This window comes from Bufo bufo, chromosome 4 (assembly GCF_905171765.1).
Source record: "Bufo bufo chromosome 4, aBufBuf1.1, whole genome shotgun sequence".
In the NCBI taxonomy this organism is placed as follows: Eukaryota; Metazoa; Chordata; class Amphibia; order Anura; family Bufonidae; genus Bufo; species Bufo bufo.
In genome coordinates this window covers 457,656,073-457,672,828 of record NC_053392.1, presented here as the reverse complement: position 1 = coordinate 457,672,828, position 16,756 = coordinate 457,656,073, and the positions used below count along the sequence as shown (strand labels likewise).

At 41.8% G+C, this 16,756-nt stretch overlaps 1 protein-coding gene across 1 annotated transcript in view; it reads left to right on the top strand.

The window, feature by feature from the left end:
• Positions 1–16,756, top strand: part of KIF26B (kinesin family member 26B) — a 390,270-nt gene that overhangs the window by 331,645 nt on the left and 41,869 nt on the right. The window contains exons 7-9 of the mRNA XM_040429447.1: positions 7,712–7,805; positions 8,013–8,275; positions 10,631–10,814. Of these exons, the coding sequence (XP_040285381.1) occupies positions 7,712–7,805; positions 8,013–8,275; positions 10,631–10,814 (541 nt within the window). The remainder of the gene's footprint in view (positions 1–7,711; positions 7,806–8,012; positions 8,276–10,630; positions 10,815–16,756) is intronic.

Genomic DNA, 16,756 nt, shown 5'->3' with positions numbered 1-16,756 from the left:
GGGTGGTTATTAATGGTACATACTTAGATTAGGTCACTGTCACTAGAGGGGTACCTCAGGGGTCAGTATTGGGCCCTATTCTTTTCAATATGTTTATTAGTGATCTTTCATCTAATCTAGAAGGGCTGCACATTAAAATATAAAATTTTGATGAAGATATTAAAGGGATTCTGTCACCTGGATTTTGCCTATAGAGCTGCGGACATGCGCTGCTAGATTGCCGCTAGCACGTCCGCAATATACATTCCCCATAGCTGTGAGTGCTTTTATTTAGGCAAAAAAACGATTTTATATATCGTATATGTAAATGTAAATGAGGGAAGTAAGGAGCCCAAGGGGCTGTTACTAATGTTTCTGGAGCCCAGCCACGCCCACTATGAAGGAGCCCAGCACCGCCCGCATCCTCCGAATCTCCTCCTTGCTCCCGGATGCCACAAAGTTAGAGCGCCGTAATCTCGCAGCTAGCGCATGCGCAGTTCATTCCCTGAAGCTGATGCCAGCACAGGGAAGGAACACTATGCCAGCACTGCAATGCCGCGTACTCACGCATGCGCGAGATTACGGCGCTCTAACTTGGTGACCTCTGGGAGTTTTACAGCAATCCAAAATGTCTCTCTGGGTGCATATTTGTCAGTGGGGATAGATAGATAGACAGATAGACAAACAATGCATTCAGAAAGTCTTTACAACCTTTGACTTTTTTGTCCTTGTGCTAAAATAAATTTAAAAAAATCTATTTTTTCCCATCATTCTGCATTAAGTACCCTATAATAACAAAGTGAAAACAGAATGTTCAAAATCTTTGCTAATTTTTAGCTAAGTATTCAGACCCTTTAGTCAGTAATTAGTTAACGCATCTTTGGCAGTGATTACAGCCGCCAGTCTTCTTGGATATGATACTGCAAGGCTTGCATACCTGGATTTGGGCATTTTCTGTTATTCATCTCTGCAGGTCCTCTCAATCTCTGTTAGGTTGGATGGGGATCGTCAATGGACAGCCACTTACAGGTCTCTCCAGTGATGTTGGATTGGGTTTAAGTCTGGGCTTTGGCTGGGCCACTAAGGACATTCACAGAGTTGTCCCTAAGCCACTCCTGGGTTGTCTTAGCTGTGTACTTATGGTCATTGTGTTGTTGGAAGATGAAACTTTGGCCTAGTCTGAGGTCCAGAGCACTAAGGATTAGGTCTTTATTAAGATTATCTTTGTACTTTGCTCCATTCAACTTTCCATCGACCCTAACCAGTCTCCCTGTCCCAACAGCAGAAAAACACATCCGCAGCATGATGGTGCCACCACCATACTTCGGTGTAGGGATGGTATTGGTTAAGTAATAGTCAATGCCTGATTTCCTCCAGACATAATGTGCAGAATTGAGGCAAAAAAGTTGAATCTTGGTTTCATCAGTCCAGAGAATCTTGTTTCCTTTAGGTGCTTTTTTTTTTTTTTTTACTCCAGGTGGGCTTTCATGTTTCTTTTACAGAAGAGAGGCTTTTTTTGGCTACTCTGCCATAAAGCCCAGATTCGTGGAGTGCTGCAGTGATTGTTGACCTTCTGGAAGGTTCTCATATCTGCACACAGGATCTTTGAAGCTCAGCCAGAGTGACCATTAGGTTCTTGGTTGCTTACAAAGGCCCTTCTCCCTCGATTACTTACTTGGCAAGGTAGCCAGCCATAGAAAGAGTTCTGGTTCTGTGGTGCCAGTATTCAAATAGGGGGTCAGAGACTATAGGTCAGCAAGTCTAATATCTGTGATGGGTAAATTGTTTAAAGGCATTCTAAGAGATTCTTTCCTGGATTATCTCAATGTAAATAAGTGTAACGCCGTTTCAACACTGATTTGAGAGGATCGGTCCTGTCAAACAAAGGGTGGTTATTAATGGTACATACTTAGATTAGGTCACTGTCACTAGAGGGGTACCTCAGGGGTCAGTATTGGGCCCTATTCTTTTCAATATGTTTATTAGTGATCTTTCATCTAATCTAGAAGGGCTGCACATTAAAATATAAAATTTTGATGAAGATATTAAAGGGATTCTGTCACCTGGATTTTGCCTATAGAGCTGCGGACATGCGCTGCTAGATTGCCGCTAGCACGTCCGCAATATACATTCCCCATAGCTGTGAGTGCTTTTATTTAGGCAAAAAAACGATTTTATATATCGTATATGTAAATGAGGGAAGTAAGGAGCCCAAGGGGCTGTTACTAATGTTTCTGGAGCCCAGCCACGCCCACTATGAAGGAGCCCAGCACCGCCCGCATCCTCCGAATCTCCTCCTTGCTCCCGGATGCCACAAAGTTAGAGCGCCGTAATCTCGCAGCTAGCGCATGCGCAGTTCATTCCCTGAAGCTGATGCCAGCACAGGGAAGGAACACTATGCCAGCACTGCAATGCCGCGTACTCACGCATGCGCGAGATTACGGCGCTCTAACTTGGTGACCTCTGGGAGCAAGGAGGAGATTCGGAGGATGTGGGCTCCTTAATTGCCTCATTTACATTATATATATATATATATATATATACAGTACAGACCAAAAGTTTGGACACACCTTCTCATTCAAAGAGTTTTCTTTATTTTCATGACTATGAAAATTGTAGATTCACACTGAAGGCATCAAAACTATGAATTAACACATGTGGAATTATATACATAACAAACAAGTGTGAAACAACTGAAAATATGTCATATTCTAGGTTCTTCAAAGTAGCCACCTTTTGCTTTGATTACTGCTTTGCACACTCTTGGCATTCTCTTGATGAGCTTCAAGAGGTAGTCCCCTGAAATGGTCTTCACTTCACAGGTGTGCCCTGTCAGGTTTAATAATTGGGATTTCTTGCCTTATAAATGGGGTTGGGACCATCAGTGGCGTTGAGGAGAAGTCAGGTGGATACACAGCTGATAGTCCTACTGAATAGACTGTTAGAATTTGTATTATGGCAAGAAAAAAGCAGCTAAGTAAAGAAAAACGAGTGGCCATCATTACTTTAAGAAATGAAGGTCAGTCAGTCAGCCGAAAAATTGGGAAAACTTTGAAAGTAAGGGCTATTTGACCATGAAGGAGAGTGATGGGGTGCTGCGCCAGAAGACCTGGCCTCCACAGTCACCGGACCTGAACCCAATGGGCCAACAAGTGCTAAGCATCTCTGGGAACTCCTTCAAGACTGTTGGAAGACCATTTCAGGGGACTACCTCTTGAAGCTCATCAAGAGAATGCCAAGAGTGTGCAAAGCAGTAATCAAAGCAAAAGGTGGCTACTTTGAAGAACCTAGAATATGACATATTTTCAGTTGTTTCACACTTGTTTGTTATGTATATAATTTCACATGTGTTAATTCATAGTTTTGATGCCTTCATAGTCATGAAAATAAAGAAAACTCTTTGAATGAGAAGGTGTGTCCAAACTTCTGGTCTGTACTGTGTATATATATATATATATATATATATATATCATTTTTTTTGACTAAATAAAAGCACTCGGCGCTATGGGGAATGTATATTGTGGACGTGCTAGTAGCAATCTAGCAGCCCATGTCCGTAGCTCTATAGGCAAAATCCAGATGACAGAATCCCTTTAAACTGTGTAAAATAATAAACACAAAAGAGGACAGTATACTGCTATAGATGGATCTGGATAGATGCTTTGGCTGCGAAGTGGACAATGAGGTTTAACACTGATAATTGTAAGGTTATGCACATGGGAAGGGAAAATACAAGTCACCAGTACATACTCAAACACTGACAAGCAAAAAGGAATTTTAGTTGATAATAAACGTAACGGTATCAACCAGTGTCAGGCAGCTGCTGTCAAATCCAATAAGATTATAGGTTGCATCGAAATGGGCATAGATATACCTGACGAGAACATAGTCCTGCCACTTTACAAATCACTAGTCAGACCACACATGGAGTACTGTGTACAGTTCTGGTCTCCTGTGAACAAGGCAGACATAGCAGAGCTGGAGAGGGTCCAGAGGATGGCAACTAAAGTAACAACTGGAATGGGGCAATTACAGTACCCAGAATGATTATCAAAATTAGGGTTATTTACTTTAGAAAAAAGACGACTGAGGGATGATGTAATAACTGTGCATAAATCAGGTAGTACATAGATATCTCCCATGATCTATTTATCCCCAGGACTGTTACTGTGATGAGGGGACAACCTCTGCGTCTGGAGGAAAGAAGGTTTGTACACAAACATAGAAGAGGATTCTTTACTGTAAGAGCAGTGAGACTATGGAACTCTCTGCCTGAGGAGGTGGTGATGGTGGTGAACTCACTAAAAGTGTTCAATAAGGGCCTGGATGTATTTCAGGAGTGTTAAAGGGAGTCTTTCACCTAAAATGACCATTATAGAACACTAACCCCATGATCTGCATTATAGTCCCCATATATTTGAATGCTACTTACCGTATAGCTGTTTGTTGCTTATTTTCGTTAAAAGACACTTTTATTCAATATGTAAATTAGGTTCTGAAGGTGCCCAGGGGCGGCATGCAAGCAGCCGGTGCTCAGGCCCCTCGTCGCTTTTTATATGAAACCCCTCCCCTTTAACCCCTCGGGCCCGCCCTAGGTTCTTCAGAAATTCAGCGCCAGCGCCGTTCACAAGATTCGCCGCGCCTGCACACTTCATTTCCTATTATGGGCAGAGGCACAAGAGCGTTTAATGTGCATGTGCCAGCCTGTACATCTAGCCGGCCTCGTGCCTCTGCCCACTTACTTGGTGAGTGGACCTATGCATTTTGATCAAAACGTATACTAAGAGCCTCAATGGAGATGTTTATAAATGATGCTGAGAAGGAATAGATCAATGTATGGCATGTGGCTGTGTGGTCCATGTCTTTTTTTCTACAGATTGGTAATTTGACATTAGACATGCACCAATATCATGACATAGTTACATAATACACTCTATTTATATGCTAAATAAATCTGGTTTATAGTGAGACAGCTCATCAAAAGTCCAATTTATTCCTTTGTTTCTTTTGCTAACCAAGTGAAACAAATATATAGATACAAGGTGAGTCATTTGTATGTATTTTCCTTAGAGCAGAGCTTCAGATCCCTGTGAGTAAAATCCATCTGTGGCGAAATCTGTATTTACGCTTTTCTGTGTGATATATTTTCTGTACCAAGGCAAATCATCCGTAATTTAATTTCAAATGTGCTCTCTGTGCTGGGAAGTGTATGAATTCATTGATTTGGCTGGTATGACATGATGCTCCACAAATTTCCAATTGATCAGGTTTGTTATATTTCATTAAGTAGTTTAGAGATGAGAGAGAGGGCTCATTGTATGCCTATATGAAAAGAATACGTGAAACGTATTATCACGTGCTAAATAATGACCAGGCACTGAATCCTTAGAGAATGGGGGAGGACTCAGCCAACCGTGCTCGGAAATATATCTCCTAATATCATTCTCCGCTTCTATATATGGTTAAAAGTATGTGAACCCCCCTTCCAGTGCTGTCAACCTCTGTATTGTTATTTTTCTGGACAATATAGCGGAAAATCACATACAAACGAAATTTTCAGATTAGAAGACAGCATCAAAACCACATGAAGAAGCTGGCCCAACAATAAGCTGCAGGAAAATGTAGCATTACATGCAGGCCATTTAAATGAATAGCCTTCCATGTAAGACAAGGACAAACCAACCAGTGCTAGAGAATATTTTGTATGCAGTGCCTCCCCCAATTTCCTTCTCCACTGTCTAGAGAGTGATATAGATATATATCTCTATGAATCTAGAAGTAGAGGAGAATGAAAGGTGTCTGGGCTGCGGGAGCAGGGAGGCTACGGAGTATGTTAGTCCACCACTGAATGCAGGAGAAGGAGGCACAGAAGGATAGACAGCAGGGGGCGCTATCAAAGAGACGAAAAATGTAAGCTGTAAATTGCAATGATACTTTATTTAAAATGCTTTATTCATTGCTTAGTAATACTTTTAACCCTTTCCTGACCTCCATCATACTATTACAGCAGAAATTGCATTGCTGAGAAATATATAAATATCATCATACCTGTCCCTGTCAATCTGCAGTTGCAGAGAGAGCTGAGCCTCTAGGTGCAACACCAATGCCCCCATTGCTCCTAGAGGCTCATTTGCATATATTAACACTTCATTTTTCTCAGCAATGCAGACACATATGAACATGGGACCAACACAGATGCCTTCATCTGCCAAGTGCACATGTAACAGGTCAGCCAGTGTCATAGGTACAAATCTGCTGACAGATGCCCTTTAAAGTGAATGCTGAACACAGAATATATTAGCGCTCCAAATCCCCTTATTCCATTGAAACATCCATAAAATTAACTAAAAAGATCTGGCTAAATGCATACTCAAATAGGTGGAGTTTAGGCGCTAACTGCATATAAAAGCAACACTATACTAAATAGTCAATACAATACCACACCTGTATGCAGCAAGCCTCTGGTGGTGGCTGCAGGCTGTCAGAAATGTGATTTTAAGGCCTAGTTCACACGAACGTTTGGCTTTTATAGTTTTTTGCGGTCCGTTTTTCACGGATCCGTTTTTGAGTTCCGTTGTGTTTCCGTTTCCTTTCCGTTTTTCCGTTCCGTTTTTCCGTATGCCATGTACAGTATACAGTAATTACATAGAAAAAATTGGGCTGGGCATAACATTTTCAATAGATGGCTCAGAAGGAACGGATACGGAAGACATACACTCGCAAAAAAAAACGTTCGTGTGAACTAGGCCTAAAGGCTATGGCCATCTCAGGAGCATTTTTTCCTATTGCGTGGGCAGTATTTTGGGATAACCCATATCATTGTTTTGTAACTGGGGCTTATTAAAAATGAGCTCTGTCTTCTGCAGCTTGCATGCATTTTCATACATTGCAGACTGCTCAGTCCCATTCAGAATGAATCAGATTCACTCTCTGATTGCTCAGCCCTCCTTCTGCCCTCCAAAACATTCATAAAGCCCAATTCTTTTGTAAATATATCACCCTAAATCCAACCTAGATATTCAACATGTTACATAGTTTCTAAAAATTAAATGAAGATTAAAGGTGAACTTTCACTTTAAATGACGTCAGCATATTATAATGCCTTTATTGGAAACACTTAATTGATCAGTTAATAGCAGGAAGAACAATTTTACGTTTTGCATGTTAATTCTCTTTGCAGTTTCTGGAGATTATCAATTGAGATTACTGTCATGGAGCGAAGTGTTTACCAAGATATAAAAGATTTTCTGTGATCCCACTGACAGACGTTTCCGTAGACAAAATGACCCTTAAAGTGATCGTAGCTCTGCCTGTACATTAATATGTATGGATTAGGAAATTATCCTGTAACTGTACATGAAGGTGACGTGTCTGCCTAAACACCAAAGGGGTTGCTGCTGATGAAGTCAAGGGTCATCTTGCTATGCATTTGGAAAATCAGATCTATACCACAGAAGTTATAGAAATCTACCATATGTTCGAGTGAAGTCTACAGCTCTCTAAGCTCAAGATTTCTTTATTCGTTTTTTTGTGTCAAGATAAAGGGATTGCTTGTGAAAGGGGTGCAGAATGAAGAGAAAATAATGAGCTGCCTTATCAGCACTCTGGATATTTTACATGATATGTACTTCTGAATCTATCCATTTACATGTGTAGAAAACCACTGGATTAGAGCAGAAAGTCATTATATTCATGGATGATGACACGTGATTTTTCTACTTTTCCCATATAGGCGGAGGTGTGTGCTGGAACAGTGGCCGAAGTCATACAGTCTGTTGTGAACGGAGCAGATGGATGCGTTTTCTGCTTTGGCCATTCCAAGCTTGGTTAGTACTAAACCGTCTACTATGATGTGAATAAGTGCACAGCACTCTTGTATTTAAAAAAAATCCTCAAATCATTCAGTTTTCATACTGACCATAGAGCCGCATAATAGGGTGACTCCAAATATTTTTAATACTATTAGTAAATAAATGTGTGCAGTAAAATTTCATTACTTTGTATGTTCTGATTTTAATACCTATTTCTAACAGGAAAGTCATACACAATGATTGGCAAGGATGACTCCATGCAGAATCTTGGCATTATCCCTTGTGCTATTTCATGGCTCTTTAAGTTGATTAATGAACGAAAGGAAAAGACTGGAGCTCGGTTCTCGGTTAGAGTATCAGCAGTGGAAGTATGGGGGAAGGAGGAGAACTTAAGAGACCTCTTATCAGAAGTGGCTACGGGCAGTCTACAAGATGGTCAGTCTCCCGGAGTCTACCTGTGTGAGGATCCAATATGCGGCATGCAGGTAACTAGAGACTTTTTTTTGTAGAACAAAGAAGCGGTCCTTTACCATGCAAAATGGAGCTATAGGGGAAGCGGCTGCTATGGGGCACGAACTTAAAAGGGGCCCACCCAGGAGGAGGACTAAAAGATTTTATTGTCAGGGCTCCCTCAACAGTATTGTATGATGACACTATATACATTGACATGACATACAGTATATACGTGTAGGAAACGGACAGAGCGGCTGCCGGGCCTCTTCTGAGAGAGCTATCTTAACTAGCCACAGAAGTAGGAGTTGCAGGATAAGCAGAGGTTGGAAGAAGTTTTTGGGTGGGCCCATTCAAAAATTTGCTGTGGCGCCCAGTCATTTCTAGTTACACCACTGGCTACAGCGTGGACTGTGTGGATGTGCTCCACGGCAGAAACTGCAGTGGTTGTCCACTTTGGAAGTGCTCACAGCTTAGCTCCATTAAATGGAGACCCGGCTTCAAGCGGTATCTGTCTGGACTCCGCGTCTAGAAGGGATATGTCCTTTCTTGGTGTGGTTGTGGCTTTGAACCACCGCCATGCAAACTGCAGCACTGCCTCCTATTGAAAATAATGGGAAGCAGATATCACATGCCTGCTAGCAGAATTTTGGCATGGGGTTGACATCAAAATTCCAGTGGCATAAAACTGCCGTGTGAATGGGCCCTTATTGTAGCCTTTCTTGTTAGTGGATACAATGTCTGCTTTTTTATTAAGGTGATTATACACTTTCAATAGCTGTCAGCTGAACCCTCATTCGTTCAATAGCAAGTCCTAACTCCCTATACACATGCTCGCTCAGTTTGGTCCAGCGTGCATGTGTTTTCCTTGGGGAAAAGGAATAGGCTGCTGCCAGGCACCTCTGGGTGGGTCTTATCTACCGTATCTACCGTGAGAACCTACATCAGGCGAACATTTGATCCTCATTCAGCGGTTGGTCAGTGCCACTAAAATCAGCTAGTTCGCTTGATGTAAGTCTAATGTGTATGGCCATGTAAAAATTGATATCATAGCTTAGTGCCTGCCAAGACTATACAATCATGCTTCTTTAGTGGCTCATATTGCAAAGAAGAAACTGTGCAATAAAAGGTATTACCGCAATTTCACTAAAAGAAGCTGAAAGCTCATTGTTAAATAACATACATTTCAATGATTTCCGTGGATGTACTAAAAAAGTCAGGTCCCATTCACATCACATGTATGAACTATGTGACAAGTACAGTTTGTGATATATCCATACGTTTCCATGGGCCACCTGGATGCCAGAAGAATATACGTTTGGCATATGTTTGACGAGTAAATTTTTTGGACAAAATAAACCATATACCTCAACTGTTTCACAAGTGACGTGAATGAGTCTTCTCCATAGGGGCTGCTATGTGAATGTGTGTACATAACACAGTATGGTTCTAGCCTAGAGACAGGCTCTAAGTTATTAACCCAGTGAACATTGCTATATAATGCATTCACTGTACCCAATGTACTGCTTATCAGACTGTGTAACATGAAATAAACAGAAGTGTGGTATCCTACTGCGTGATAAACTGTGATAATAAAACTTTGGACATAGTAATAAATTAGAAGTGTATCAGGCACCAAAATCAATCATCCTGGTAGATAGGGAAAGGTGGCAGCTCCAGTATATCTTTCAGGGGGATGTCATGTGCCGAGCATTGAAAAATATAAAACAATTAATTTAAGTTTTGAGTTGTTCTATTGCATTATAAATCAATGGATGATCCGCCAGAGTTTTCTTTTCTGTATCTGATCCATGGCAGCCCCAGGATGCAAACAATTGAGTGATAGAATAGAATTCTGTATTTCTTACCTAAATGAATCTTTTTTGGAATCTGCTGCGGCTTCTGTAGCTGATGCTAGAAAACAAGGCGGTAAGACATGCTGTAAAGTGATAAAAACCACATGCAGTTTGGTTATTTCATTTATGCTGCTTTATCTGGAATTACTGTATAGGTATATAAATATGCCAGATTGAACCTATTGTGCCTGAGCTTATTCAGAAAGTTAAAGTCTAGTTTGTCTAGTTTTTAGGAAGTGAAGGGATAAGCCATCACCAGCTGATCGGAAATCAATAGGAGCAGTGATATAGTAACAATATCCCTCCATTACAAGGTTGATGGAGCTGCGTAGTTCTGGCTCCGACTTCTGGTGACAGAGCCACACGCAGAAGGATAGGCCATCTATTAGTAAAGACTTGACCAAAAAAATAATATATATATATGACCATAGCTCATCAGTATCATTGAGCTTCTGTCAACAGAATGGCTGCTTCCACAATGTGATACAGTGGAAATGATTTAGTATTGTCATACAGTGTGTCCTCTGTGTCCAGTTGCAGAACCAGAGTGAACTGCGGGCACCCACAGCTGAGAAAGCTGCCTTTTTCTTGGATGCCGCTATTGCCTCCCGCAAGTGCAGCCAACGGGACTGTGATGAAGACGACCACCGGAACTCTCACATGCTCTTTACTCTGCACATTTATCAGTATCGCATGGAGAAGAGTGGAAAAGGAGGCAGTAAGTATGAATGTAGTATAAAAAAGCTGAAGAGATCCAAACCCTCCCACTAACCTGTAAGCCAATATGACTACATTACATTATATTGTGGTGGCATTGCAGAAACAGCAATATTAAATAAACAATGCATAAACTCAATCAGTTGCTTATTCCATCTTCATACCTTGATTTTGTCATTTTCAAATTGGGGGAGAGCTATAAAAATTGGTATAAAGGAAAACTGGCTTAACTGCCCATATCAACCAATCAGATTCCATCTTTCATTTTCCAAAAGAGCTTTGAAAAAAAAATTAAAGGTGGAATCTGATTGGTTGCTATGGGCAGCTAAGCCAATTTTCCTTTACGCCAGTTTTGATAAATCCCCCCCTATGCATCCTTTCCATGAAAGTACTGAGAAAGTTTTATAACTGAGTTTAAAAACAAAATTCCTCTTACATTGTTTTATTCTCCCAAATTTTTATTTTTATTTCCTCTTTCCTTCCGTCCTTACCATACCATTGAATACCCACCATTCCATCACTACCACCAGATTTGCCAAATCATTCATTTTTTGCACCATATAGTTTCTGTCATTTAAAGCTGTGTATCACAGCCATGGCTCCCAAGTTACCTTTAGAATCATATGTTAACATGACATTTTTAAATATGCCCTGAGTTTTTTCTTCTTCTAATTAATCCATCAGCCTTCCAATTTTGTGGTAAATACACTCTGGTCTCTTCAAAAATACGCTTTTTCACCTCTACTTAAAGGGGATGTGCAAGAATGGGTGGGTTTTGTTAAATCCCCCACCTCGCCGGATCTGTAAAGGGAAGATTACTTATCGACTTCCAAGACCTAGCTCCCCGCTCCTTCTCCTTCCGGCCTCGGCTGCTCTGCTGTGCTGTCTCGCTGAAAACATCAGCTGGCCACAGCGGAAACCGGATCCCCTTACTTCATGTAACCATTTGTCATGACGTAAGGGGAGCCAGTCAACGGGTGTTTACAGCAAGGGAACCCAGTGGAGTATCACAGGCCGAGAGGAGAAGGAGCGCCTTTAATGAATCCTCCAGCAATCTTATATTTTTATCTAAGACTTTGTTTGCCATCTTATTTATTGCTCCCCAGTACTCCTGTACTTTTCACATTGTACACTGCTGCACAGAGCAAGAGTATAGCTATAGATGTCAGTAAGACCTCGCTGGTTATGGCCGGCTTAGCATTTTTTTTTAAAACACAGTTGACCTTGATTTCTGTATCCCAAACCATACCACCCAACATCATTTTACAGATATATTTATTTTTTATATAATGTATTACCTTTATTGAAAAAGGAAAGAAATATACAAGAAGTACAGATTTTTAAAGGCTGGTCAGTGAAATTCAATAAGATATAAAAATCAGCATATATTAGGTGCCTGCATATGTGTTGAATTTATCAAAAGTGACAAGACATAACCAAAGACTAGCAGATTTGAACAAAAGCAATTTTAACTGAAGGGAGCAGTAGGAGTTCAGGCTCAGCTCTATGTTGGACGGATTTATTTTCCAGTTGATTGATGACAACCAAGTACAAGAGGAAAACAGAAGAATTGTTCATTTCCATCCAACTCTCCTCTGACAATGTCATGTACCGCAGACCCTGCTTGATAGAGGAAAGCCAAGGAATGATAGATCTTAGAGTCTACTACAAATAGAGCATTTTATGAAAAGTGAATCGAGATTTTTACATAATAACTGCATGAATAATATGACATACGCAGCTCTTTTTTCTTTGTTAGGGAGATAGTAAGAGTTTTTGGTTTTCTATTTACATATCCTCCATGTTAATTAAAATATATTTCTGTTCATTTGCATTTTGCATTCTAAAGTGTCGATTGAAAACTTGAAAGGAGTAAAATTAGATTTGGTTCACTTTTTAATGCCCAAAGTAAGCTAAATGAACTTTGTCTTTATGCGAATGTGTTGCGAATATTGTTTCTAGATGTTATTGAGACAAATAGTCTATGCTATGTTTTGTGAATCAATAGTTCAGATCATTTAACACTGAGAACTGTCTTCTCAAGAACATATATATATATATATGTTATATTGTGAGATATTGTGGTTAAAGAAGAAAACAGTCTTAAATGGGCAATCTTAAAAAAAAAAGGTTAAAAGATCCTGATTAGGGTGGGTTCGCACTAGCATTATGCCATTTCATCATAGGTTCCTTTTATAATGGTAACGGAATATAACGAAATGGCCAGACAGAATGCAAAATGGAAGCCTTTAGGAGGCATTCCATTTTACTCCATCTTAATAGAAGTCTATGGGCAACCATAATGGATCCGTCTGGTTTCCGTTATGCAGAACGGAAAAAAAAAGTCCTAGCCATTCAGTTATATTCCATTATAAATGGAACTTATAACAGAATGTCATAATGCTAGTGCAAACCCACCCTTACCCGAGGACCGAGTGTTCATGGGGTAATCAGAGACAGTATTACACTGCAAGATGATCGCTAACAAGCTTTAATATGAACACACGTTAGCAATCATCTTAACAATAATCTGCCCATGTAATAGGGCCTTCAAACAGACACTGTACACAGTTGCAATTCCCAAGGTTGTATATGACAGGGTGATACGTCAAACAGTGCAATATTTATCTACATATATATATATATCGTATACAGTGGATATAAAAAGTGTACACACGCCTGTTAAAATGTCAGGTTTCTGTGCTGTAAAAAAATGAGACAAAGATAAATCATTTCAGAACTTTTTCCACCTTTAATGTGACCTATAAATTGTACCACTCAAAAGAAAAAAAAAATGAAATCTTTTAGGTGGAGGGAAGAAAACCCAAAAAAATAAAATAATGTGGTTGCATAAGTATATAACTGGGGATGTAGCTGTGTTCTGAATTAAGCAGTCACATTCAAAATCATGTTAAATAGGAGTCAGCATACACCTGCCATCATTTAAAGTGCCTCTGATTAACCCCAAATGAAGTTCAGCTGCTCTAGTTGGTCTTTCCTAAAATTTTCTTAATCGCATCCCACAGCAAAAGCCATGGTCCACAGAGAGCTTCCAAAACATCAGAGGGGTCTCATTGTTAAAAGGTATCAGTCAGGAGAAGGGTACAAAAGAATTTCCAAGGCATTAGATATACCATGGAACACAGTGAAGACAGTCATCATCAAGTGGAGAAAATATGGCACAACAGTGACATTACCAAGAACTGGACGTCCCTCCAAAATTGATGAAAAGACGAGAAGAAAACTGGTCTGGGAGGCTACACCAAGAGGCCTACAGCAACATTAAAGGAACTACAGGAATATCTGGAAAGTACTGGCTGTGTGGTACATGTGACAACAATCTCCCGTATTCTTCATATGTCTGGGTTATAGGGGAGAGTGGCAAGGCGAAAACCTTTTCTTACTAAGAAAAACATCCAAGCCAGGCTACATTTTGCAAAAACACATCTGAAGTCTCCCAAAAGCATGTAGGAAAAGGTGTTATGGTCTGATGAAACCAAGGTTAAACTTTTTGGCCATAATTGCAAAAGATATGTTTGGAGCCAAAAACAATACTGCACATCACCAAAAGAACACCATACCCACAGTGAAGTATGGTGGTGGCAGCATCATGCTTTGGGGCTGTTTTTCTTCAGTACGGCATACATATTAGGACATCCTCAGACATCATCCACAACTCCCTCCTCCGTCAGGCAAAACTCCATCAGTCTTCCTCCCTCAGACCAAACTCCCTATTCCGTCAGGCTAAACTCCCTCCTCCGTCAGGCTAAACTCCCTCCTCCATCAGCCCAAACTCCCTCCTACCTCATACGTCAGCCAAAACTCCCTCCTCCTTCAGACATCAGCCAAAAATCCCTCGTCCCTCAGACATCAGTGAAAAAATACCTCCTCCATCAGCCCTCAGCCCAAACTCCATCAGCCGTCCGGTGTCAGCTCCCAGCCGTCAGGGGTCAGACATCAGTTGTCATCCCTCAGCCTAAACTCCATCAGCAGTCAGGGGTCAGACATCAGGTGTCAGCCCTCAGCCTAAACTCCATCAGCCATCAGGGGTCAGACATCAGGTGTCAGCCCTCAGCCAAAACTCTATCAGATGTCTGCCGTCAGGAATCAGACATTGGGTGTCATCCGTCAGGCATCAGGTGTCAGGCGTCAGCCATCACCCAAAACTCCATCAGCAGTCAGTCGTCAGGGGTCAGGTATTAGATATCGGGTGTCAGACATTGGTTGTCTGGGGAGGGGCAGCACAAAGCATAATGTCACGTGTACTACTGCCGGACCTTTTCTTCATGCAACCAAGCCTGGAGGGGAGGAGCCTATCATTAAGTCCCCAGGCCTTCAGACGGATCTTTATGCCTGGGCAAAGCACTTAGATGCACGGATCCACTACATAGCGGTCACAGCAGCAGCAGCCTTAGTAGGATTCAGGGTGGGGGTCTCTGTCTCTTAAAGGGCCAGGGACATGGACTCCATTTCAAAAAAGTTTATGGGACAGAACTTTATGACATGTCTTTATGACAGTTCCCAGCACGTGGGTGCACTGATCTAACACATAGCAGTCACAGCAGCCGGCAGCAGCCTTAGTGTCTCTCCTTGTATTACAGGTATTTACTTTGATCATGGCTCAGGTACATTTTTATGAAATGGCATCCATGTCCCTGGCCCTTTAAGAGACCGAGACCACCACCCTGAGTCCCCACCATACACAAAATGTACCTGAGCCATGAGTAAAGTAAATACCTGTAATACAAGGAGAGACACTAAGGCTGCTGCTGCTGTGACCGCTGTGTAGTGGATCCGTGCATTTAAGTGCTTTGCACAGGCATAAAGATGGGTCTGAAATCCTGGAGACTTAATGATAGGCTCCTCCCCTCCAGGCTTGGTTGCATGAAGAAAAGGTCCGGCAGTAGTACACGTGACATTATGCTTTGTGCCACCCCCTCCCCAGACAACCAATGTCTGACACCCGATGTCTGACAACTGACTGCTGATAGAGTTTTGGCTGATGACTAACACCAGATGTCTGATGCCTGACGGCGGACGGCTGATGGAGTTTTGGCTTAGAGCTGACACCTGATGTCTGACCCCTGATGGGCTGATGCCTGATGGATGACACCCAGTGTCTAACACCTGACAACTGACTGCTGATAGAGTTTTGGCTGATGGCTGACACCAGGTGTCTGATGCCTGGCGGCTGATGGAGTTTAGGCTGAGGGCTGACACCTGATGTCTGACCCCTGACGGCTGACGGAGTTTAGGCTGAGGGATGACAACTGATATCTGACCCCTGATGGCTGAGAGCTGACACCTGACGGCTGATGGAGTTTGGGCTGATGGAGGTATTTTTTGACTGACGTCTGAGGGACGAGGGAGTTTTGAGTTAGGGGGAGGGATTTTTGGCTGACGTCTGAAGGAGGAGGAAGTTTTGGCTGATGTCTGAGGTAGGAGGGAGTTTGGGCTGACGAAGGAGGGAGTTTAGCCTGATGGAGGAGGGAGTTTGGTCTGAGAGAGGAGGACTGATGGAGTTTTGCCTGACGGAGGAGGGAGTTGTGGATGATGTCTGAGGATGTCCTAATATGTATGCCATACTGCAGCTGGAACTGGGGCCTTAGTTAAGCTAGAGGGAGTTCTGAACAGTTCCAAATACCAGTCAATATTGGCACAAAACCTTCAGGCTTCTGCTAGAAAGCTGAACATGAAGAGGAACTTCATCTTTCAGCATGACAAGGACCCAAAGCATACATCCAAATCAACAAAGGAATGGCTTCACCAGAAGAAGAGTAAAGTTTTGGAATGACCCAGCCAGAGCCCAGACCTGAATCCGATTGAAAATCTGTGGGGTGATCTGAAGAGGACTGTGCACAGCAGATGCCCTCGCAATCTGACAGATTTGGAGTGTTTTTGCAAACAGTGGGCAAATCAAAATGTGCCATGCTGATAGACTCA